Raw genomic sequence first — 26,917 nt, forward strand, 5'->3', positions numbered from 1 at the left:
TGTAAATGTTCAAATAAAGCTTTGAAAAGGTTTCATAAAAAGGTAAACCTCACATTTCAGCCTTTAAATAAAGAAACGGGTTAAGTCGAAATGATAATGGATTAATAAACGATTATATGTATTTTATCTGCTCCATAAATAATTCTAGATAACTTATCCACTGTATCCACATAAGCTTGTTTTTCATCAGTCGGTCAAAATTTATAGCAGGGCATGCAAATTCGGTCCGTTTTTGGCTGCCTTTTTTAATTTTAGCTTTAGTCTAGTCTTTGTGTGAAGCTGTCATTTTAGTTTTTATTAGTTTTAGTCACGTTCATACTCTTTTTAGTCTAGTCTAGTTTTCGTCGACGAAAACTGATGACATTTTAGTCTCGTTTTCGTCAATGAAAATGGTATTTTAGTCTCTTTTTAGTAATACAATTCTATTTAACTCAGTCAATAGGTACCTAGTAGTATAGACAAAACCAAAATTTTCTTTTAGCCAAACCCATTTCAAACAAGGTTATCTTATTATATTGTTGTTACCTTATAGGCTCAAGACTACATCCATTCCAGACACGGAAGACGCTCTGATTTGAATTTACAACATTTATTTTACCAACCAAACATGTTAGAAGTACACACACACATCTCCCAAAGACGAACCCCAGCTGGCCGGCCATCGGCCCCTTTCTCTGTGTCAGACTTAACTTTGTTGTCGTCTTCTAAATAATGCCACGAGTGGGCTTGAGGAAGTGACGTCGCCTGCGTCTTCGCAGTGCGACCTGAAGTGTGACACCGGAAACAGAAATACTGCAAAATAATAATAATAACGCGACTAAACGAGACGAAATAACGTTATAACATTTTGTTTTGTCTCGTTTTAGTCAACGAAAATGAAGAGACATTTTAGCATAGTTTTTATTTTGTAAACCACATTTAGTCTCGTTTTTATTCGTCAATAATATTGCATTATACATTTAGTTATCGTTATCGTCACATGACCAGCATTTACGTTTCGTCTCGTCTCGTCTCGTTTTCGTCACGTGATAAAGGTTCGTTGACGACGATATTTAGTCATAATTTTCGTTGACGAAAGCAACACTACACACAGGCTGAATGTAAATAAGTCTCTGTAATTCCACTTTCTGACAGCAGGTGGCGCTTATGGACAAGCTGAATAACAGTAAACTTTGTGGACAAAGCAGTATTGCGATTTAAGAACACTTCCTTTAGGTAGCCTATTGCATGGAGCGAAGATGAAAACAAAATGCTATTGAATCGTTTCTGAAGACAGTCAGAACCTTCAGAGGTACATTCATATAATTAATTTATTCATATATTCACTTTTATAATTCCCTCAGCAGTCTTTTAAAACCTCCCAGCTTTTCCGCCCTATTTCCACTCCAAACGAAACTACTCTGCTGCTGTGCGCATGTGAGACCTACTTAAAACTGCGCTTTATGCTGGACAGTATTTATTTATTGTGAGTTGTTCAAATCACGGTAATCGAATATGGTTTTAAGGATAATTGAAATATGAAATGGTAATACTAACCGTGGGGAATTTTATCATGATTTATCATCAAACCGGTAATCGTTACATCCCTAAATATATGTATGTGTATATATGTATACATGTATATATGTGTATACATGTATATATATGTATATATGTGTGTATATGTGTATATATGTATGCATGTATGTACACACATATACATATATATGTATATGTGTGTACATACATGCATACATACATGCATGCATACATACAATTATTTTATGGTTTGCGTCACCATATGGTGAAGCACACCATAAAATAATTGTATCGATTCATACAGGGCTAGTAGTACATACAGATGTATATTAAGATTGTGCTTGGGTTGGTGATGGTACGCAGACACTGAAGCGCAGATTACAGAGCAGCAGTTATGTTCTGTACACTTCCTCACTTCTGTGTCCCAGCTCAGACTCCAAATATTTTTTTGGGACAGTGTAAAAGACTTTACTGTCACTTTAGCCAATATGCCCCAGTGACAAGCTGTTGAACCCCTAAATGGAAAATTACTGTGCTTTTTTTTTTTTTTTTTTTTTTTTTTTTTTTTTCTTTTTTTTTTTGACAGTGTATGCAACCAACTCATTTATGTTTTAGGACAGGAAGTATAGTGGGAAATAGACATGAAACACCAGGTATACTGATCAGAGATGAAACTGCACACAAGCACTGCCACACAACATGACAGAGCACGTCTGTTACCCACCAGGCCCACAGACCGTTCCCCTGGGTTCAGGCGTTCTGCTCAAGGGTAGTCTCAGCCTCAGGGCGCCATGCCTGCAGGACGTCATGGACCCACTGAAATGCAGTACACACAGAAAAGTGTCAAGTTGTGTCCAAAATTATAACCAATTTCATTGTAATTGGTTGACTGCTGCATTATTCATGAGTCAAGGGCGCACAGGTTTGTTTTATCAGTTTGACTTTGACAAGTCTTGTTTATAGGGTATGAGGCTGCTGCCATAAGCACCTCAAGAGTCTTTTGTTTGAGGCATGTAGTAGCAATATCCTCAAGCTGATCTGTATAATCAGAGGTATGACCGTGCAATAATCAGTACTCGTTTTTTTTATTTTGTTTTTTTTTTTCTTGAAATTAGAATGATTTCTGCAGGATCATGTTTCCCTGAAGACTGGAGCAATGACTGCTGAAAGTTCAGCTTTGATATCACAGGAATAAATAGCATTTTAAAATGTAATAAAATGAAAAAGCTGCCTTGTTGAGCACACAAGACTTCTTTTACTAGTCTTTTACTGATTACAAATTACATGACAAAAATTGTAGTTAGTAACGTAATCAATTATATTTCACAGTTTAGGTAACATAATCAGACTACTTTTTGATTTCTTTTAAGATGACTTTTGACCGAAGTCATTTATCACATTGATTTAAATAGGATAATCTATTACCATATTGATATAAATACCATATAATTACTAAATACCATACTGTACCATATTGCTATAAACACACTGAGTAAGAAAATATATTCCATTCGTTGTAAGTAACAACATAAAGTGCATTAAACTTTGTCAAGGTTTTTTAAATGAATTGCAGAATCTTCGTGATTTTAATGAAACGCTTATAATTCATTCAACTGTAAAAATGTTAACTTAAAATAAGTCATTTTAGAATAACATCAATCAAAATAAAACACTTACTAAAAAATTAAATATTTATTTACCTGCATGTCATGAGACCATTAACCAAAAGAGAACTGTGAAATGCAAATGTGGTTATTAATTAGTAAAATATTTATTTTAAAATCTCAGGGTCTTTCTAGTAAATATATTACGTGAAAGATGTTCAGATGACAAGAAAGTTTGGGAATGCCTGCATTACATGTAAATAAGACATTATTAAAATTGTGCATTCTTTGTTTGAATGTCCACAAAACTTTCTGAATGTGTATAAACAGTAGGCTATTTTAGAAAGGAACATTTAAAAGATGAAAAATAGGAATTAGGGAGAATCAATAAATTATGAATAATTTATTGTCATTGTGTGAATAATCTATAATCATGTAATCCATAAAGTAACTGTAGTATTTTAAAATGTAGTATTTTAAAATGATTACAAGTATTTTAAAATGTAATTTAATCTAATTAGAAGTACTTAATTTTTGAAACCTGAATACATAATGCAGATTACATGTAGTCAGTCACTACCCAGCTCTGATATACACACATTTCTTAGTCGTTTAATTTTTTTGCAAGATGTAATGGAAGCAGATAATGTAGCGATTAAACACTTTTCTTGAATTTTCATTAAATTGACATTATGAGCAATGCCATAGGAACTTAATTTTTGGAGTTTGTTTCTGTAAGACTAGTGCACAAGTACAGTAGTGATACAGAAGCTCCAGGATACAGCAAATGACCCTAGAGGTAGCAGCCCTAATCTTCACCCCTAGTCTACACCACCTCCTCATAATGAAGACTTATCCGCTGTATTGCACATTTAATGAATATTAAGTACCAAACGCTTCTACTCAGCAATCCATATCGGCACATGAATCTGCAGTTACAATCCATCCCATCATTAAACACTCCATCAACCTCTCTGTCTCCCTTTAATGATCCTCGTCTCCTTTCTTTCACACTCTCCCACCTCCATCTGGTCAAGGGCTTCTTCAGTTCTGTACAGTCAACCTCTTTCATGCATGTGGCGCTCCTCTGCTATTTCAAAACCTTTCCCTTGAGTAATGAGTGTCCTTGCTGCTTTCTGTGACACGTTTGTGTATGGACAGAAGCTGAAAATAAACTTGAGGAAATTGATTAAGTGGGCGTTCAGTCGGTCTTCTCTGAGGTGACTGATTTTAATGATCTGACGAGATGGCAAAGCCTGTCCGTGTGCTTGTATTACAAACTCTATCATAGATCACTGAATAGAGGAGAAACAGACAGAAAGACAAAGAGGGAGGGGGAAATGCATAGCAGCTGTTCATTAAAATGCAGTTGGGGTTGCGTTTGGACCCCAGGCGGAGTGCCAGATTTGCACATCTGAAGCCTCTGGTCCAGATTAAACTCTCACCACTTTACGTTTCTGGTTTGCGTTCTGACAACGGCTCCAATTACCAACATTTTCAGCAAGGGTTAAATACATCCGGTCCTTGCGCTTGGGTTGGTGATGGTACGCAGTAACTGAAGCGCAGATTACAGCACAGCAGTCACGTGCTGCACACTTCCTCACTTCCGTGTCCCAGCTCTTCTCAATTAGGGTGCATTTATTAATTAATCGTGCTTAATAAGGCTTGCAACTCATCACACGGTTTACGCTACAGACATGAAAGATACCTTATTGTTCTGCTTGTTAAGGAGATGTATTCTATTACTTTTCAAAGTGATTGCACTAATGATTTTTCCTATAGAGACTTCATCGAAGCCAGTGAGCAAGTAACCAACAACCAGAACATTGAGTTGACAAGATTTTTTTGTATGTTTTTGAAAGTCTTTTATGCTCATCAAGACCTTATTTGATGCCAAATACAGTAATATTGTGTAATATTTCTGCCTTTTAAAATAATATTTTTCTATTTTTTTAATACATTTTTTTATATTATTTAATTTTGTGATGCAATGATGAATTTTCAGCAGCCATTACTCCAGTCATATGATCCTTCATAAATCATTGTAATATACTGATTTGGTGCTCAAAAATATTTCATTATATTTTCAATGTTAAATAGTCGTGTTGCTTATGTCCCCCCCTTTTTGATGAAAAGAAAATTTAAAGAACAACATTTATTTGAAATGTCTTTGTGCTGAATAAAAATATAAATGTATTTATTATTATATAAATAATTGTATTATTATTTCATTTAAAAAAAATCTACTTATAAGATTATATTAGCAGGGTTGTGGCAAAATTACAATTAATATTTGTTCTAATTTTCTTAAATTAATGAGTGAAATTAGAATTGCATATAATGCATTCTGAGAGATTTTTTTTGTACTAAATAAAGTCATTGCTCTGACTCCCAATTTGTATGCCTTCCTTGTCTCTTTGCTTTGCTGTCTGTAGACGTCTTGGTGTCTTCTAGGGTTGAGTATGAAAAATGCTGGGATGTATTTGAATATAAAGTGGAAAAGACATTGAAGACTGCCATAATCTCTCGGCCACTCTGTGTCATCACGGGGGCCTCATGAATACTGTAGATGTCAGACGGAGAAATGACAGCTTGGTTTTCTCAGTGACTTGAAACTATTCGGATGCTCTTCCTGTGGACAGCGTCACACCCAGTCGCCCTTCTGCTCAGTGTGTCTGAAATCAAGACTGAGGAAACTTCTCCTTGACAAACAGAGCCATTATCCTGTAAGCGGTGCCATGCAGAGAGTCTCTTTTGAACTTGTTTTTGTTGTGTATATCGGTCTTTCTTCAACTATTGGCTTTGTGGACTTCTACAAAATAAACTCCCTTTAAATTGTCAAGGCTATTTTCACAGCTAGTGGTTTAAGTATCAGCTTTAAAAAAAAAGGATTGTAAAAAATGAAATCTTATAAATTTACTCTTTACTCTAATACATTATTATAATGTTTTAACATGGATTTTCATAGTTTAAGATAGAAAGTCTACATAATTTACATAAAGTATTTAAAAAAAAAATTCCAAGGCCAATTTAATCTGACCTTCATAGGTTACCTACAAAAAATTAAACCGCTAGCTGCATAAAAATCAGCCCCTGGGACATTAAAGTGCTCAAGGTTGAAGAGACACCCATATGTACTTCCAAACAACAACTTGCTGTGCATTCAGTCTGGCTAAATTAAGTCTACAGCCATCTCTTCCATTCGTGTCTTGGGACCTCTGAGACCACAAAATTTACGAAAGTAAACACGCAGCGTACTACACAGCACTGTGCCCTGTTTATCCAACAAACAATTAAGGAGTAACATGAGCAGAGTTTCCATCTTCTTTGTTTTCCCCAGAGGTACAGCCTTGGCAATATGGCAGGGGCTCCAGTGTCTCTCAGCACTTGTATACAGCATCATTGCAGCTTTGGTTGCATCGCCTTGGATGGATTTGGCCATAACCCACTCACTCATGGATCTGTTGTGTACATCTGCAGCTCCTGCTTCTTAAATCTCACAGAGACCTGTAAAAAATGGGTTCTTTGCCAAGATAGTCATGTCACAACTGGCTCCCTGTCACACATTCTGTCTTCCATTCTCACACTTGTTCCTCTTTTTCCCACTTCCTTTTTCTACTCTCAGATGGCACACCCTTGGACCTCCCACAGTCTGTTAACCGACTGCCTGATGCATATTGCACACAAAATATACAAGATCTGGCTGTAACAGCAGTTTCTGATGCGGTTGGCTGACTTTATGCAACTGTATACTATGTTTACAAGGTACCAGCTGATAGAGTATAAAGTTTTAAGGAAGAAGTAATCGCTGGATTTGCCAAAGTTTCCAAGGTTAAGAGCATTTAAAGAGTTTTGAGGCACATAGCAGTAGGAAAACTAGTCCAAAGGCAGAACTATTTTCCTTTATGAATGTGAAATGATCAGTAGTTTACATTTATGCATTTAGCAGACGCTTTTATCCAAAGCGACTTACATTGCATTCAAGTTACAGTTTTTACATTTTATCAGCTCTTGCTTTCCCTGGGAATCGAACCCATGACCTTGGTGTTGCTAGCGCCATACTCTACTATTTGAGCTACAGGAAAGCTCTAGTTCTGTTTTCTGTGTGGCATGTCAAGGATCAATATTTGCTGTTCTGTTATTTTGAATGATTTATTTATTGCTGCAAGCTTATTGTGGTATCAACTCTTTTGGATGAACCAAACACTTCAGCAAAATGAAATCTGTTAGTCGATTGTTGGTTTTGCCAAAATAAACAGCAAAGTAGACTATTATGATTTTTGTTTTATATACTATTATAGAATGTATTCCTATTTTAAAAAAAAATAGCTTAAATGTTTTTTTTTTTATATATTTTACTAATTTTATGTTGTTATTTTATTTTTTAGTTCTTCAACTTAGTTGCAAGTTATTGAATTATAATTTTTCACATTTATTTTAGCTTTATTTTGTTTTAATGAAAACAAAAGTTTCAGTTTCAACACTGAAGTGAAAAAGTGGCATTATCCGTGGCCATCTCGAATCTTGCTCCAAATCATTTGGAGGCCCACTGTAGCCATCCTCTCCCCAAAAAAATTCTCTAGTCTGGGTCAAAGCCCTAAGGTAGATGGTTGAAGGTGTGATCCTTGTCTTATTATATGCTGAGAGCCTCCTTCCTCCAAGTAAGCTCCTGCGAGCCTTATTGTCTCGCTGCAACAGCTGCTCTTGACAAAGCCAATAAATCACTGCCTTAATGTGAGATTCTGAGAGCTGCGCTCGCTCCAGCAGTGTGAGAATTCACCTCATCTCTCTCATCACCCAGAGAGCAGAACGGCGTTCCTGACCCCTCCACGTCTCCGCTTGGTTTGATGTCATACTGCACCGTGTCATTTTACTTTTCACTGTAAGCTTAGCGTGATGTCACACTGTACAGTTGTTGGGCTGAATTGCTACACTTGCCTTTCATTTGTCATTTTTTGTCAGGTTTAATTGTCACGGCGCTGGTGAGAAGCTGCGTGAAAGATGTCTTGTTCACACGTCAAGGTTTGTTTTGGGGAAGGATCCTGTTTCCAGGAATCTTCCTGAAATCCCACAGGACGTTTTTCTTGCTCAGAAGTTGCTCTGGAGAATTCATGATGATTCACCAATGAAAACAAATGAAACATTTTAAACTATTGTGCATGTTTTCTCTGAAAATTCTTTATGAAACGTAAAAACAAACACAAATGATATCCTGAGGTATCCTAAAGAAGGCTGTGAAGCCAGCTTTCGTTTGTCTTAATTATTGTAATTATTTAAAATGTCAATAGACACAGACGAGAAGATTGTTAATGCGCAACGTAGAGTGAAAGAGTTGTAGAGCTATACACTGAATGTGGATCATAGCACATTATTTGTTCTTTGAAGAGAATGTGATGAGAAATGTTTGTTCAAATTGAAACTGTTGACGTTTAATTGAAAAGTACAGATTGTTCCATTGTTGAGGAACTTCTGGTAAACTTTAGAGGAGATGCGAGATTAGTTTTTTCTCTCTCAGTGGAAACATTTCAAAAGCAGGGAGCTCGAAAGCAATAGTCTTAAATATTCTCTCCAATTAATATCATAGGAGAAAGAAGAAACCAATCAAGATTGAGATGACTATTTCCTCTGTGGTTTGTCTTTCCTGTAAAATGGAAAATTCTAGTTTCTTATTTGCTTTTGTGTTTTATTTCAGATATCTTGGGAAAATTTTAGAATACAGAACTATTTTTACATTAAGGAAATTACCCAATACCCATGTGTGACACTTCAGAAATGAGTAAACATCCATTTAGTGACAGAAATGAGTCACGGAGCTCTAGGGAACGTCAAGTTTGCTCGTGGAGGAAGGACGATTCATCAACGAGTGCAAATTACATTTTGTTCTCCCTGTAAATATTTTCAAAACACTCGCTTGAGATGAATGTCACAGTTCTGGGGGTCTCCCACTGATTGATCATCTGTTTCAACATGTGTCGTGTTGCTTCAGTTTTGGCTGTGTTTCCTATATTTAGCGTTACTCCTCTAGTGGTTTCTCGTGGATTTTTTTCTCTCTCATTCTCATCCTCTTTACCGTGTTCTCTCTCTGCGCTGTCATCAGACTTTAAAGAGAATTCAATCAAGGTGTGTTCCACACTCCGTGGCCTTGCCGATTTAGTTGGAACACCATGAAATATGACTTGAGCCGGAAAGACATGACAATAGGCGGAAATGTTGCCACCGAACGCAAAGTGCTGCTGTGAGTACGAAGGAGTGCAGACGTCGCAGCTTCTTCTGCTTGACCTTTAAGTTCTCTTTGGTTTTTACTTTTGCTTTTGTTCCAAACTGCCTGCAGTATTTTATTCGCATACAAATACACATCATATCACTGAAATGTCTTAAACTTGTGACTCAGTCCTGGCCTTTTTGTCAAAAGTGATTATGAAGCTCCTTCTGTCATGCCATGAGAGTTTGAAATTAAAAATTATGGGCACTTCACCTTTGGCGACGCTTCACCTTGAACAAAGGAAGTTTTGTCATAATTAGCATCGCAAAATGACTTTAAAATTCAATATTAAAAAGACGGACCTCTGTCTACAGGGCCTTGAAATGCTGGAATGCAGGTCTGTCACATCCTTGTCATTCACAGACGATAAATCAACATGTATTTTATCACCTTGAATTTTGTTTTATGCGTCTGTTTGTGTTTTAAGGTGAATTTTTAAGGTCATGCAGAAGCCAAAGAAACTATAAATCATGATATTCATGCAGCACTTTTCCTAAATCACCTCACACAGCTAGGTGTTCTCATAAATAATCAAAGGCACCAGTTTACAGATACCCAATAGGACATGAGCACACACACACTTAGAGACACACTTATACACACACACCTGTGGAGTATCAGGAATAGCAATGAGCCGCAGACATCCTGGAGCCAAGGGACCCAAAGCAGACATCTAGAACTAGAATGGAATCACTGAGCTGACTTTGCAAGACTGCAAGTTTTACAGACACACACACACACGTTTTTTTTACGTTTCTTTTGTATTAATGCATATACAAATAAATGTATTTATTTATTACGACTTAAAAAGTTACTAGTGCAGTTACCCTTCTCTTAATAGTAAAACTTTTTGCAGCTTTAAATAAAAATAAATATTTAAATAAAACCCACACACACTCGCACACTTTTGATTAGCTGCAAGGGTATCTTCTATAAACTACAAAAAGCCGTGTACTCTAATATGCTGCGGTTCTCCATAAAACCAATGGTTAAGCAATTTTAGAAAAGATTTAGTGCAAATTGTAATATTTCAGGCCTAGAGCAATGCGTTAGAGATGCACTCGTGTGTAAACAAGCCCCATGTTTTCTTAATGTGGATATGTGGAGATTAGCTGGAGATGTTTTCATTCTGTTGAAGGTCAATGTGGGTAGAGGGTTTGGAGCATTAAAAATACAGCACCTCTGTGGGCAGGTTAAGAGCATAACCCGGTATCTGGTTTCTAATGGTGAGGATGCTGGGATTGAACCTAGCGCTTCCAGCATCATCTCCGCTCAGTATATTACCAGAACTGAGGCTACGTTATGTGGTGTTTTTAGCCTGAAAATGTCTATAATATATCTCAATATTTATCTATTTTCCCTGAAGTTATTGAAGTCAGAATGGCCATAACATAATGTGGACTGAACAGCCATTCTTGTAGAGTAGTTGTGATAAAGATTTATGCATGTATTTATGACTGTATTTACTTAATATATCTTATCTTATCATATATCATATCATATAATATCATAATTTGTATTACAAAATACCAAATCATGCAGTAGGACTAATTTTAAGAAACTAATCAAATATTAAAATTTTGTGCAATATTTTGATCATGAGGTTTAAATAAAAAATGGCATTACAAATGCTTTATGCTCTAATAAGCATGACTTGTAAGATGGTCACAAACCTAGTCCACTGCCATGCATTAGGAAATGTAATGGGCAAATAAAAACTGCATTGTTGCAAAATCACAATGCTCATTTTGTATTCATAGCAATATAATTTTGTATACATTGTAAATATTCAGTTTATCACCCACCCCTCACATCCAGCAATATAACACACACACACACACACTCATTCAGCAGAGGTTTAAATAAATAAAAAAATGACACAAAAACACACAAGCTCATTGCAGTAAGGTCAATAGACCCTTTTATAAGAGAGCAGTGTGACTCTCGACCTAAAGAGAGCAGATTTTTACCTGATCCACACATATAAACACTCACATCCATGGTGTTCGTCTGAGAACATGGAAAAAAGAGCAAACGGATAATGATACTTTACTTGAGGGTCTGCTTTTTGCAACCTGTTGGTTAAACCCCACTCTGAAGCCATTTTTATGGCAAAAGATTGGCTGCGTGAAATTAAGCTTCCAGCTATGAGTCGAACAATCAAAAACAGACGATAGCTTGGCTGAAACACACTTTTTCCTCCTAAATGGCTTAATTTTTCATGACACAGATGATGATTTTTACACATGGGAGGCAGATATTGTAATCCGTAGCCAGTGGGTTGCGTGGATGTTATACTTTGCCTATAAATCATGTGTGAGGTTTTGTGCCTCTGGAGAGTGATTTAATAATGATGGTATCATGGCAAAGAAAGCTTGAATATTTTTCCTCGTGCACACATGTCTCTGAAGTTTGCGGTGATCTGTCAGACCTCATCTAGATCACTGTTGCTCAAGATATGGAATGATGGTGTCAACATATGCAGAAGATATTATATGTACTATTGGCCTTTCTAATGTATTTCAGCCGTCAACAGGTGTCTGCAGATCGGTTTGCAGCTGCTTGGTTTTCCCTGCGTCTCTTACGCTGCCTCCAAGTCCTCTTGGGAATTTGCAACTTAAGAATTTTGGAAATTGTAATGTGACGCATTCAAATTATTTTGGAAGAGAATGAATGTGTCTGGCAGGTTCATAATAGTAGAGTGTAAAGTAAATATAGTTTAGTTGTGCATCACCTCTTCAGTTGCCTCTGTGAGCTCATTGAAAGCTGTTTTTTGTCAAGCATTAGAGCTATTTTTAATCAACTGTACATTTCAGTTTGTATAAATGACTTGATGTAGTGTTTTCAGCTTTCATAATGGCAGCTTAACTCATTATAGTTTAAATATTCTCTTGAAAATAAGGACATTCTGGTTGCGTTCACATGTATAATAGTTGCGACACGACTTTAGATGCAGTTTATTTTCCCAACAAAGCACTTTGCAAAACAAATATTGGAATGTCATAGTTTTGCATTCCCACGCACAGTGATGAGTATGCTAGAGAGGTAACATCATTTGTACCTCAGCCATATTATTAATTACCTTGAGACTAATTTGAATGCAGACAAGGATATCTGACCAAAGGAAAGGCTGTCAACAGAGAGCCAAGTTATGTTTCCAAATTCCTTATAGTGATTACTCAAAGTCAGTAGACTTGTTAACAATGTCATCACTTTTGTTTATCCGCTGACATTGTGTGAACCAGAAGTTTGACGTGTTTGTAGAACTCGCTCATTAGTATCAGTGACAACTAATTTTTTTTGTGTGTGTGTTAACATCATCTGACTTATTGTGGAGATGGGTGTGAAAAATCTGTTGCTGTTTCCATTGAAATGTTTACTGTGGTGGTACACAGAGGCTTCAAGGTAAATTTGCAGTATCCGCTTGGTGGTGCTTCGGTACATTAAACCTGTGATAATATTTACTGCTTTTTCTCTTTTGAGCTTTCATGATCGGTAAAACCTGCTTTTGAGAACTAGATGCTCTTCAAAGTAGACTTTTATAAGCTCAAATTTTGAGTTTGTTTCATTGTGGAATGTTTTTGAGTTATTCAAGCTAAGACCATTTTTGATCGGGGAAGCTTGGCTTCATCCCTGGAGAGAATCTCAAATCCTCCATTGAACTGATGCAAATCCGAATGGAAGGTTTCTGGGGCGTGATGTTAGGCTCCACTGCCTGTCCTGCTCGCCTCCCCATGCCATCTGCAGTCCTCTTTGGAGCCCTGAAGAACGAGCAGCTTCATTGGGCCTCAGTAAACAGTGGGCAGTCTCACATAGGACGTCTGCCATAGATTGAGTCTCTGATCTTGGAGCTAAGATCATGGACTGCAGGGAGCTGGCCATATTGCGATTCTGGGTAGGCCAGCTGGTGGGTTTGCATTCCTGACACCAGTGACCTTTGTCTCCTGTGCTTGTCTGAAGCTAATTTCCTCCTGGTTAGCATAGCTTAATAATCATTACAAGTGGTGAAATAATGAGTAATTTAATGTTTCATTAGCTGTGAAGTTGCTTGGAATGAGGTAATTATGTCTTTGTGAAGTTTGATGGCTCTAGTGCACATAATGATTTTCTCAGAAGACATTGTGATGCTCATCTTTGCTTTAAACCTTATTTGTGAGTTTTATAGTTTCATAATGATTCAAGGAGGACTCTAGAAGCATCTCTAACTTTACGCCCACAAGCCTGATATACACAATAAACAAGTGGCTTTCATAATGAAGACTTCTTATAAACATAGAAAGCATTAAATATAAAGCGAATCCAAGAAAGCAGACACTTCTCTTTGAAATGCATGAGGGCCAGTTATTATCTATGTTGCAGTTCTTCTAGAAGGGCTCAGCCTGACTGAATGTGTATTTTTAATATAAAAGTGTCATCTTTTTTCCCTTATTATTTTGTGATTTCACAGGTGTGCTGTGTGCAAGCTAGTGTTAATTTTTACAGCTCTTTTTAGCTGTAGTTTTTGTCTGTTTGTCACATGCACATTTATTTTTGTCCCGTGTTCATTATCATTAACATTCCTTTATAAATAAACATTTTTGTATTGACGGATAAAGGAAACATTAGAGAGAACTCACCTAAGACAGCTTACTGCATCCACTGTTTTCAAATGTGAAGTGGGAAAATGTGTAATAATTCTTTAAAATTTTAAAAAGCAATTTATTTCTATGTTTGCAAAGCTAAATTTTCAGCATCATTACTCCAATCTTCAGTGCCAAATGATTCTTTAGAAATCATTCTGATATGCTGATTTGGTGCTCAAGAAGCATTTCTTCATGTATTATCAAAGTCCTGCTGTCCTGGTTAATATTTTAGTGGACACTGTGATACATTTTTTCAGGATTCTTTGAGTAGAAAATAGAAAAAAACAGCATTTATTTTTGTAAAATAAATAATTTAGTAACATTATAAAAGTCTTTGAATCAATTTAATGTGCTTTTGCTGAATAAAAGTATTGATTTCTTTCAAAAAATGTTTTACTAAAAGCAAAATTTTGAATGATAGTTTATGGATGGTAAAAACATTTAAAGTGGAATTTAGAGTTTTCTGAGTAGTATTGATGCAATATAAATAAATCTTCCTCCTTTATGTACAGGGTGGAAAATCTCTCTATAGCATCTGCCGTCTTGTTTAATCCATATTTCCCTTTTACCTAGAAACATGAATCTTTATCCACACTAATTCTGGGTAAGCTTAATGAATGGACACATAAATACGCCATATAATAGAGCTTTGGATATACGAGTGGTAAGCCACAAACCTTCCCTGCTGTGTTGCATGCACAGTTGTTGAGGCAGTGATGTATTGTAACGGTTTTGACCTCGAGGAGCTGTATCAGCAGCTCCGGTTCCGACAGACCAGCTGCTCCCATTGAACCGCATGTTAAAATGCCCCCACAAACACTAAAGACGAGGCTGGAGCCAATGGGCTCCATGCCTACCTCCAAAGTTTCTAGACTTCACCTTGAGCAGACGTAAGCGGTTACCATAGACAGCTTCTTTCCCGATAAGCTCCATTTACAAAACTTTCCCAAAAGTTTCCAGTCCCTGTACGGACGTCTGTGTGTTTCTATCTCCAGACCTCCTGATGTTTTCTATTGCTGTTTCCATGAAACACAGAGGAGGATTAAGTGTGTGTCGAATTGCCCGACAGGCGCCACAGGAATACTGCCCCTTATAGGCTTTTGCGATGGCGGAAGGGATCATTGGTATAATCACATAGCTGCAGAGCTGGAAATAGGTTGTAGTTGTGACCACAGCATCCGCAGGTTTTTCGTAAAAGGTGAAGTGGACCGGTTGGCCGGCGTCACCCTCTCCAGGGATGCACACGTGGTGGGGAGCATTGGCTATAAACCACAACGCTTTTATCCACCTCGCCCCCCTCTCAGATTCCCGAAATAAAAGTGACCTGCTCTCTCTTTCTCCTCTAATCTTGGGGGGTAACGGATGACTGACGGTGCCTATCTATAGAAGGGGGAAGTGTTATTCTGGCTGTGGTCCTCCGGGTTGTGTTTGACGCTGGAGACGACACTGAAACCTGCAGACAGCAACCTTGTGTCCGTTCTGGCAGTTATTTGATGGATGAATTATAGCTGTACCATAAAATGCCTCAAGCTGAGTGGCATGTTCCATGCTGAGCAGAATTTAGGCTGCAGGTGCAGGAACAGGAACCTGTTGTAATTTGATGAGTGAAGGTCAGCTTAACCATTTCAGAAGGTCTAACTTTTTGACAGTTTGGAGGTTCCATTGCATACTCTTCACAAATCTGACTCATTCCATAGTAATGTGTGCTGGAAAAAAATATGTGCTGTTTCCATCAGATTTCATCATTCGTGCACTTAAAGAAGCCTTCGAATAATCCATTTTTTTGAAGTGGATGTCTGAGATGGTCTGCTTTTTAACAGTAATTATTGAAGCTGTAGATTGAATGTGCTTGGTAATTCTGTTCTTGGTTATTGCTTTATTCCAAGAATTAGTAAACTGTCTAAACTGTCAGAGGAAAAAAAAAAAAAAAGTTTCTGTGAGCTTGTCACTGGGACAGTGCCCTCAAGAGTTACACAGTTGTACATTTATCTACATTTACATTTCTGCATCTAGCAGATGCTTTTATCCAAGGTAACTTGCAATAGAAAAACAAAAACAATTAGTCACAGAGCCAACAGCATTTGCAGTATACAATGTCACATTTAGAGCTAGATTAAGAAAGCTAGAGGAGAGTACTAGAATACTTTTTGTTTCCTCCCCTGAGTATCCCATTGGTTTAGGATTGTGGAGTTGTTAAGTGTTGGAGAAAAAGATGATTTCTGTAGCTCGGGTGAAGGTCGGGAGCTGATTTCACCGGAGAGGAGCAGAGAGAGTCAAGGTACCGGAAAACAACTTTGTCTCTCATTGTGAAGGAGCAATTCACCCCTAATACAGGCTAATATACACTCATTAGGGATAGATAAGCTACAGAAATGTACCTTAGAGGGTATTTCACCAGTCACAAGCTGTTTTACTAATAAAGGTACAATTTTCTGCACATTATTTTTGACAGTGTATGGAAGCACCATTGTAAATGAATTGTTTGTACGCTACTGATGCAAAGTCTCTTGCTAAATATAGGCATCTTAATTATGTTGCCTTCTAATTATTCTATAATTCATTGTGACATTTTGCTCACTTATGAGGCTCCACAACCACAAATCTGTATAATTTTTGATGTAGCTCTGCTAGTTTTATGTAAGTTGTATCACTCTACAGCCTCTTTATTCTTGCATAATAACAATTTCAGGTCAAATCAATAATTCTTGTCCATATGTCCATACAGTATTTATGTGGTAAGCATGCATGTAATTAGCAGGATAATGTACAGTTAGCCGGTCATTATCTCAAAATAAACCCCTTCTGGGGGATACAGTTTGGGTTTATTTAGTGATAATGTCCAGTTGGCTGAACATTTTACCAGCAATGCTGTTTTAATTTACCATTTATGTACACAGTTTGAAGGCAGTGTTCAACATTTAGCATGTCTCAGTGTCGTAGGGTGCGTAACACTTTTATCAAAATGTCATTTTTCAGCATACGCTCTGTGAACATCAATTAAACTCAATGAAGATAAATGAATAACCAACATCTTTGACTGAGTGGGTTTTTTCTCATATGCAATTATTCATAATAGTGAATTTGTTCATAGACACTATTATTATGCATTGACTCCCTGATCCGTTGACTTGAAGGGATGAGAAGTCCCTCTTGACCAAAAAGTGGAAAGCCATGCTTTGCTCATTAATCTACACATGCTTCAGGCTTTTTCATCTTGTTTATTAGAGAATTCATACACAGTGCTTGAACAAAGTCAACTTCAGTTATGTTTTGCAGGCCAGGCGTTTCCTCTGAGGCTGTAAATGCTGATGTCAGGTTGAAGTTTGTTTGCACTACTTTGTTTAGGTTGTTCTGTCCTCTCGCTCTCTTACACGCTTATCTGCTGTTACGCTGATGGATGGGGCTGCGGGTTTGCTGTTTAAACTGGAGATTGAGGTGCTGGGTCCATGTTTCCCTCGTTCTTTCATTCACATTCTCTCTCTCTCTCTCACCCTGCCTACCTGTGTGGTCTGCTGCTTTGTCAGCGCAGAGCTGACAGGAGGCCCAGCCCTGTCGTTTGTCTCCCAGTGCCATTTGTGTTTGCTCAGAGCTCTGAGGTCATGGGGTCACGCTGCCTGCTGAAGAGTTTGGAGTAAACTCGATTTCAAACTGACAATCTGAAGTATGCTTTAAGATTGTCTGACAAAACTGACAATGTGAAAATATACTTTTATTATAGTTTCACAGCAGGACACAGCAAGACCCCTTCATAACTGCCTCTAGAGCATGTAGGTTTTTGTCTGTTTGATTTCAGCTGTGATTTTGCGAAACTTTGACAGCATTTGTGGCAGAACTTGGCCTTTTAGTCATTTAAAACAATTGAATGAATGATGCATTTATATAGCGCTTTTATTGTGTATTGCCATACACCCAAAGCACTTTACAATCATGTGGGGGGGTCTCTCCTCAACAACCACCAGTGTGCAGCATCCACTTGGATGATGCGACGGCAGCCACAGTACAACGGCGCCAGTACGCTCACCACACACCAGCTACAGATGGGGAGGAGAGAGAGTCATAGAGCCAATCAAGTGGATGGGGATTATTAGGAGGCCATGATTGATGAAGGCCAGTGGAGGGAATTTGGCCAGGACACCGGGGTTATTCCCCTACTCTTACGAGAAGTGCCATGAGATTTTGAGTGACCACAGAGAGTCAGGACCTCGGTTTAACGTCTCACCTGAAAGATGGTGCTTGTTGACAGTATAGTGTCCCCATCACTATACTGGGGCATTAGGACCCACACAGACCACAGGGTGAGCACCCCCTGCTGGTCTCACTAACACTTCTTCCAGCAGCAACCTAGTTTTCCCAGGAGGTCTCCCATCCAGGTACTGACCAGGCTCAACCCTGCTTAGCTTCAGTGGGCAACCGGTCTTGGGCTGCAGGGTGATATGGCTGTGGCGCTTTAATAAAATAATTAATAAAAGAAAATCGGTAACACTTTATTTTTAGCCGTTGTACTTACATGAAACAAAATGTACTTACCATGTAACTAAGTTATGGAATTAAGCTTGTAATTACAGTTTGTAATTATGTAGATGTAATAGGCAGCTACTGTTACACGTATGTAACAGACAGAGTCTGTTACACACCTACTTGTACACTTAAGTACAATCTTGATACACTTTATTTTAAGTAGCTTATGTCTGTGTACTTATATTTATAATTACATTGTATAAAGTCTGTAACACACATGTAACAATATTTTGGTTACATAAGTAGCTGTGTAACAGACTCCGTCTGTTACATATGTGTAACAGTAGCTTCCTATTACATCTATATGATTTCAAACTGTAAGTACAGGCTGTTCATAACTTAGTTACATGGTAAGTACATTTTATTTCATGTAAGTACAATGGGTACTGCTAAGTACTTAACTTGGTAATTACTCTGTATTATGGACACCTTAAAATAAAGTGTTACCAAAAAATGTAATAAGAATAATTTAAATTAAACTTTTAAATTTAATTTAAACCATTAAATGGTGCTAGTATATGAATATCTCTCCAAAAAGTTCCATTTATTAAGCATAATCAAATCATCATTGTCTGTATTACAAAGAACAGCGTCTTGTTTTCTTTGACTTGTTAATTGATTGATGCACAGTAGTTGAATATATAGACTCTATCACATAATAAACGCCTAATTTTCCCTCTAGTAAATACTTTTGCCAATTGGCTGCCTTATTTTCCTGAATCTGTAGATAGTGAGTGAGAACCTTGTTATCGACTCTTCTATATCCAGACATCACAAAAGGCCAGGCGTATCAGAAATATCACATGAAATCGACGTCTGACTCGAGTGAAGAGATTGTTCACTTGTGTTTGAGAAGAGACATTTAACGTGAATTTCTAAATATAACCTTTGCCGAAACACTGCTCTTCCAATTGCCAGACTTTTCGGAGCCAATCTCTTATTAGGCACAAAATGTGTGACAGTCATCTGTTTGTTCAGAGAGTTCTGCTGTGTGGCCTAGTTTGGGGGTCTTGTTGTTTTCACACCTGCATATGTACACAACACACTAGCAACTGTGTTTCTGAACAGTGCATTTTCAAAGCCTTATTTATGTAATTATTGCACCACTCTACATGTTGCTGTTTAAAATCATTTAGAGGATGAACAGAAAAATAGCTATTGATCTTTCTGAGGTCTTACCCTTTGCTTTCAAATGGGTTTTCTGAACCGATTATGTATAGTTTAAGAAAAAGGCCTTGACGTTGAATGAATTTATGCCGCTGGCTGTTGTGGTCAGTCGCTCTTCTGAGAAGTTATAGTTCTTATGGAATCTGCTGTAGGTATGTGAAGTGGATAATAAACCAAATTGGTGCCACTGCAAAAAATGGCTTATCTTTCTTAGTATTTTTTCTTGTTTCCAGTCAAAATATCAAAAAAATTGTAAATCAAGATACTTTTACTAGATAAGCAAAATGGCTTAAGATATTTAGTCTTGCTTACAGGGGGGAAAAAAACTAAATTAAGTACATTTTTCTTAAATCAAGTGAAATTATCTGCCAGTGGGTTAAGTAAAATATTCTTAAAGTATTTTACTTACCCCACTGGCAGATAATTGTACTTGTTTTAAGCCATTTTTTGCAGTGCATATGGAAATCAGTTTTAACGGGCACCGGATTCATCCCAGTTGATCTGGAATTACTGTAATGCATTTTGATTTTAAAAGTTCAGCAGGTGATTCCTTGTGGTCTTGTCTGTGCTTGGCCAAGAAATCTGTTTCACCAAAACTCAGCAGACAGAGACTTTAACAGCCCTATTCTCAACAATTTAGAGCTCGGTTCAGAAATGAAGCTTTTACAGACGGCCTAAACACAATTCCATCCTCTTTGCAGGGAAATTAGATTGCCTAACCTCTGATAATATCTTGGGAAAGCTAGCACAGATATCAACTGCAGTGCAATTAAAGATATTCCACTTATGAATACAACAAATTAAGATTTAAGCGAGTGGAGATAAGCTTCTTGCGTGTGCATTGATCTCTTTTTATGTCTTTGTAATCACTCCGCTATGTAGCTTTACAATAATCCACTTAAGCAGACTTTGAACTTGGTTTTATAATGGTTCTCAGTGGGTCTTAGAAGTATCTTCATCCCCCACTGTTTTGTCCGACTGTTTGGCCTTTTGTGGAGTGAACTGTCAAAAAAGGGATCTCACTGTGTTTATCATGAAGGCGTAGGGTTTGCATGATAGTATAATAGCAGGACAGCAGTCTAAATTCACTTTTTCTTGTTCATAATTCTTTACTTGACATTTGATCGCTGAGTTCCTTTCTGTATGTGTTAGTTTCTGTCAGAGAAGCATGAATCTATGCTTGCAGTATTTTTTTATGTTAAATGTCTAATTTTTGTTGAAATTGGTAAGCTATCTTACAATTAAACTTAACAATTTCCCTTTTTTTCTAAGGTTCCTGAGGTCAGTTACTCCTCTGAGAAGTTCCCTAAATTCTCATTTAAGCGAATAAGAAACTATATCTTTTAGGTCTGTGCTATATGGAAAACAGTTTTGACAGGTTTTTCACGCATAAACTATACGGATTAATCTTTATTAATCAACGACTAGAGCAGTCCAGTGATTTCTCTTTTTCTTTAGTTCTTTGATTTACATCAGTGACTTCATCAGTCTTCTTCTTCTTCTTTATTTTATTTATTAAGCACTTTTACACAATTTGTCATTGAACAAAGTGCTGTACAAACACAAGCAATCATAGCAACATACATCATTAACACCACATAAAATAACAATAAAATAAAATAAACCCCTCAGTTTGATAAACCTACAAAAGCAACTACTATACCCCATGAAATGCTAGAGCTAAGAGGTATTCTTTAAGCTTATGTTTAAAAACAATGAATGTACGTTCCAATCTAATAGAAAGGGGTAGATCATTCCAGAGTTTTGGAGCTATCGCTACAAAAGCTCGATCTCCACTTCTCCGCTTTGTTCTTGGAGTCGTTAAAACCAGCTGGTCAGCTGACCTCAAGGACCGTTTTGGTTCGTATTTCTTAAGATTTACCAGGTACAATGGCGCCATACCATGCAATGATTTATAAACAAAAATTTAAATTTAAAAATTTATTCTGTAGTCAATTGGTAGCCAATTTAAAGAGCTCAATACTGGGGTAATGTGGTCTCTCTTACGAGTACCCGTCAAAAGTCTCACAGCGGCGTTTTGAACTAATTGTAAGCGATTAATCAATGTTTTATTTATGCCAATATATAACGCATTGCAATAATCGTAATCAGTGACTACGTCTCTTTAAAAGCTGATGCACGACACGGATCTGACATATATCTTCTCCAAATTCTTTAGTCATTTAAGACTTTATAACTCATTTAAGACTACGTTTACGAGGTAACTCGCCAAAACCACGTATTTTGACATAATTGTGTGTTTTTGTCCATTGAAGTGCTACTGGTGCGCTGTCTAAAGCAGCTCAGCGTATGTGTACATCCAAACAGCCTACTTCACTGCGCCATTTAGGCGGCGTAACCCCAGTTCACTATGTGTCGCTACATTCTTGGTTTATGAAGAATAAAGAATAGAAAAGTTCATCTTCCGAAATGAAGCAGCAGTATCTTCTCAGGTAAAAGTTATTAGAACCGTGTCTAGGGACAAGCGGGCCATCACACTGCTCTGACCTTATCAGCCCATTTTTATCGTATTATTTGATTCGCTCTTGTCGCTTATGACTGAACAGCTAATCACGATGATCTTGTCTTCGGAAAAGATTATTTATTCGCTTGTGTCAGAAACAGTGACTCCTTTTTAAAACTGGCTGTTGTTCTCACTACATTGCATTGTTATATTTCGGAAACATTTTACCCTCCAACTGGCGACTGACACTGTTACATATACTCGCTAACGCAGATTTGTACTTGCATTTGGCACTTGGCAGGTGTTAATTTAGGCCCTGCATAGAAGACAACTCGTGCTTGCTTGTGTTTTTTGTAAGTTGGTATGAGCATGCTCTCTTGTGGGTATCGAATTCAGTGAGTGGTCTTGAGCGCGTGCTCTCTGCACAGGACAGAATCAGGAGTAGATGGCCCGAGGGGTGGCCAAGCGAATGCCCATCAGCCCGCATGCCAGCATTGACGCAGGCGATATTGAATCAGGCATTAGCAGTCTGATGACTTCAACCTGAAAGGCTCTGCATTTCGTAGCTTTCCACATGGGGTTTCCAGCTCTGAATAAAGCCCGATTCTTCAATCAAGACCTTCCACAGCGCTGTCAATAGCATTGATATTAGGGACTGTTTAAAGCTGTGAATCATGCTACTAAATGCAGAGTGCACTGTGGATATCTGCAGGAAAAAGGCACAGTAAATTAAAGGCAGTGTTGTGATGAAACACAACAATCAATGACAGCTGACTGATTTGCTGATCTAAGTAGCCAAATTAACCATTTCACACTTGCAGCTTGAAATGCTTCATTAGTGCCTACTGACCATTTAGTCCAGGGTCTCTGAGGTGTGACAGCAAAGCGAACTAGATTCTACTACTTTTCTGAGGAAACCTTGAGGGGTGCTTACCTGAGCAAAAGTCACTTGCACTTTTTTAATAGAAAATATAGTTGTGCAATATTCACATTTTAAGAATTGGCTCCCTCTCAATTTGTAAATTGGATTTTGAATTGCACTTGTTACATCCCTCAGGAGGTTGAATTGGAATTTGAATAGGAATGACAAGAGGCTCTGGAAAATTATGGATTGTTGCATATTGCTCCAAAAATCATTCTGTCTCTAAGGCCAATGAAATTTTTCAGAAAATCAACCTAAAAAATCTAAAGTAGGAGCAATAGTAATAGCTCAGCATGCCCCTTTGTTTTATTTCATTTTATTTTAACCAAAGTATGAGCAATATAGTATAGCGCAACATGCATCGTTTTATTTTATCCTGTTTTAATTTATTAATTTATTTATTTTTACCAGACTATATTTAGCAAAGATGATTTAGTATCGTTTTTTTTTTTATTTAGAGGAAAGATATTTACCTAAACGTTGTCTTAACTTGTTTGAACAGTTGTTCTTATAGGGATATGGATTGGAATCTGGCCCTAACTCACTCTCTCCATCACCTTTTCTATGTTAGGGATAAAAGTGTTATTTTTCAAAACCCCTTATTCATTCAGAAGAGGCAAATAAGTAACTACTGGATTTTGTTGAAGTGAACATGGACAGAGAGAACATAAAGACTGGTATTATGGTGCAGTCACAATATGATAGAAACAAATCTGTAATTTTGCTAATTAAAATAATATTTGCTCATGTAAATCACATTATTAATTAGCAGATGGCCACTTGCAGCTAGCACATTGCTTTAGTTTCTCTACCAAGAACCAGACGCTGATATTTCAAACGTTAAATCACCTAATTGACTATTTACTTGACTTATGAACTCTTTTAAAGGACACTGAAACAGTTCACATTTACATTCTACAGTATGTATAAAACACGTTTGCTGTGAGTGCACGGCATGCATCAGGTACTTAAGATGTAACCCTAACATTCTGCAGAAAAGCCTGAAGTATATCCAAGCTCATATCCAATGCCCATGCTTAAAATGGTGCTATAATTCCTGAGACTGATGCACTGCCAATTTACCCGTGCTCCTTACACGGCAACGGGAGAGCATCGATAAAGGGTTTTAAAGCAGTAAACACCGGTCACGCACCAACCTCCACATATGCTCACAGGTTTCACGTCACTGCCTCATTTCTCTACATATCAGTTATATTTGATTAGCCTAAGAATGCAACTTACGGGTGACTGAGAAATGGTTAAATGCTGAGCTTTATTTTTGCACATATTGCAACTCAAAGCTCCTTTTTTATTAACATGCTCACTTGTCAAATGTGCAGCCGCGTGCTTGGTCTCATATTCATCTCCTATCACCACCACCACCCCCCTTCTCCTCCACCATCAGCTCATGATTTTTTTTAATTCATCGTTGCCCTCCCAGACTCTCCCCTGGCCAACCAGTGCAGTTGACAGCACTGAACTTGTATAGGCATAAAGCACAGTGATGATAAGCACATTAAAGCTGCTGTATCGGCTAGGGGAGGGGCTTAGCACCAGCAGCTGCTGCCTTATTGGTGGTCTGAGTGGCAGGGGAGGGGCTGAGGGGAGTACAGGCAGAGAGAGAGAGAGAGAGGTGAGAGCTCAGCGTTAGGTTGGGAGGGAATGCCCACTAGATGCGGCTGCTGATAATAGCACGTATCAGCACCAGAGCAGTGATTGAGAGTGCAGACAGAGAGAGGAGGAGAGGAGCAAGGAGCTGCATGCTCTGCCAGAGGCTGGTTAAATCACAGAAGCGTGATTGATTCAGGCAAACGAGGATAAAAATAAATAAAGAGAGCTCTAGAGAGTCTCTCAGAGCGCAAAATCCTGAGAGGAGAACGGGGGTGGAAGTTAGAAGGCTGTGGGAACTCATCAATTCCTCGTGGAAAGGCAGAGCTGAGGTCAGCAGGCAGGAGTGTGGGATCGAGCAGCAGCTGAACCAAGCCGGACATTGCTTGGGCTGGGGGTGGAAACTGTTTTAGAGGGGTAACGAGGGGCGTAGAGTGAAGGACTACTGCTGAAACTTCAGATACACTCAACGCGCACCTGCTTGTGGGAGTTACGCTTCTGGATATTACAGCAAGGCTACGGTGCAAGCTGCCTCATCCAATAGAGCGATTTTGCAAAGCCACTGACTGATTGACTTAATCCTGATCTTTTGTGTGAAAGAGAAAGACTAGCACTTTTTGGAGCACTAGAGCGCAAGTTCAAGGTTCTGTTCAAGGGCTATTCTGAGAGACATGATAGAGAATGAAATAAAGAACGCGGCTTCCATTCCAGAGCATGGAGAAGTCAAGTAGTGAGGAATCTGCCATCCACCGTAGCCCCTCTGTGGACAGCCGTGACTCAGACTTTGCCCAAGCCTCTACCTCCGGGCGGCCGTTCGGAGGACGAGGCTTTACCGCCGGCGCCTTTTACGGGTCCACTGGCCCACGTGCACAAACCGCTGCTCAGAGTGGAGCGGCCAGCGACGATAAAGGCAACAATAAGTACAAGTCTCCAAAAGGCAGCAAATACGTGGTCTTTTATCTGGATCTATCCTTTGTATTCCTTCTAGAGTTCAAGAAGTGCAACATGGCTAGAGGCTGCCTGTGCTGTCTGAAATACATGATGTTCGTCTTCAACCTCATCTTCTGGGTAAGTCACATTTTGAATTTCCTTGACTTCTGTTTTGGTCTTCCTCCGCAGGTAGTGAGGTACTGACAGTTTGGTCAGAATTTGGTCGTAACAAGTGTACGTTGAGATGTCATGGTGCATGTTCCTCAGAGCGACCCGTGCCGGTACTGGGACTTTCCTGTCATGTGTTTTTCCTATGTTATGTCAGGCTAGCCATGCTCTCATTTATGTACTCGTTACTATTTCTGGCTGCCTTTGAGTCTCTTGGGGCACCCTGGGAAAAACTGTGCCACACTCCCGGAATGGGTTTAGCTTGCGACTTGCTTTGATGAGATGCTGTGATGTTTACATAATGATCGTCAAAAAAAGAGTCCATGTTTTTGCTTCAGTCATATTCAGTGATAGCTCTTAACAACTCTGAAGTTTGTAGCTTGTAGGTTTTGTATTGCTTCGACAGATACTTAATTCATGGTGTTTCTGTTTAATTTTGCCCCTGCATTTATTCTATTTTTTTGTATTATATGGTTTACTGTTGATTTATGATGATGGTTAGTCGGTTTGAAAGCCTCAAGGCCATGTTTTTGCCAATTCCATTTGTTTGTGAAGCATATCTCAAAAAGATGAAGTGGATTAAAATCTGATGGGAGAGAGTGTATGGAGGACACTGGGCTGAGTCTTTTGTGCAGAGGCACTCATGCATAAACGCTAATCGCATAAGCTAACAAGGTTTGCCTCACACTCATACTCTCAGAAAGTAATATCTGGGCCACGTTTGAGTCACTACTGGAATTAAGGAGTCTGCCGGAGCATAAAATACTTCCCCCATCCATCCACCTCTCTGTCTATGACAAAATGTTTGAGTCTGAATCCCAGAGCTTCAGTGAAACCCAGCTAAGTTGTGAAATGTAGTTCAGGATGGGTAGCCCGCCATGTTACCAGAGTCCCGAGGCTTGTTTTGATCTCAGAAAAGGCTTAAGTCTTAAAGGTGTGTGTGCAAGGGAGGACCACATGTGGCGGTGTCACAGGGCAGGTACTAGAGTCTTCCCTGCTTGTGTGATCCTACTGTTTTTCACTAGAGATAAACCCAGAGTGACACCCCCACAGAGGCGCTCACAGCTCAGCGGGGCATTAACCCCTTCTATAGCTATGAGAACAGACGGTAGATTACGGTCAAAGGTTGTGAGC

General features: G+C 38.3%; 1 protein-coding gene across 3 annotated transcripts in view; it reads left to right on the forward strand.

The window, feature by feature from the left end:
• The window catches only part of LOC306843222 (tetraspanin-9-like), a gene marked incomplete at its 5' end in the record, with an annotated part of 192,565 nt that overhangs the window by 83,304 nt on the left and 82,344 nt on the right, over positions 1-26,917 (forward strand). For 2 of the 3 annotated variants that reach the window (XM_079374560.1, XM_079374561.1), the window contains one exon: positions 25,674-25,753. In XM_079374560.1, the coding sequence (XP_079230686.1) occupies positions 25,691-25,753 (63 nt within the window). Of the gene's footprint in view, positions 1-25,399; positions 25,754-26,917 lie in introns of those variants that run through there. The other variant, XM_079374559.1, reaches the window with a different exon arrangement.

Source organism: Barbus barbus (genome assembly GCF_936440315.1).
Source record: "Barbus barbus genome assembly, chromosome: 23".
In the NCBI taxonomy this organism is placed as follows: domain Eukaryota; kingdom Metazoa; phylum Chordata; class Actinopteri; order Cypriniformes; family Cyprinidae; genus Barbus; species Barbus barbus.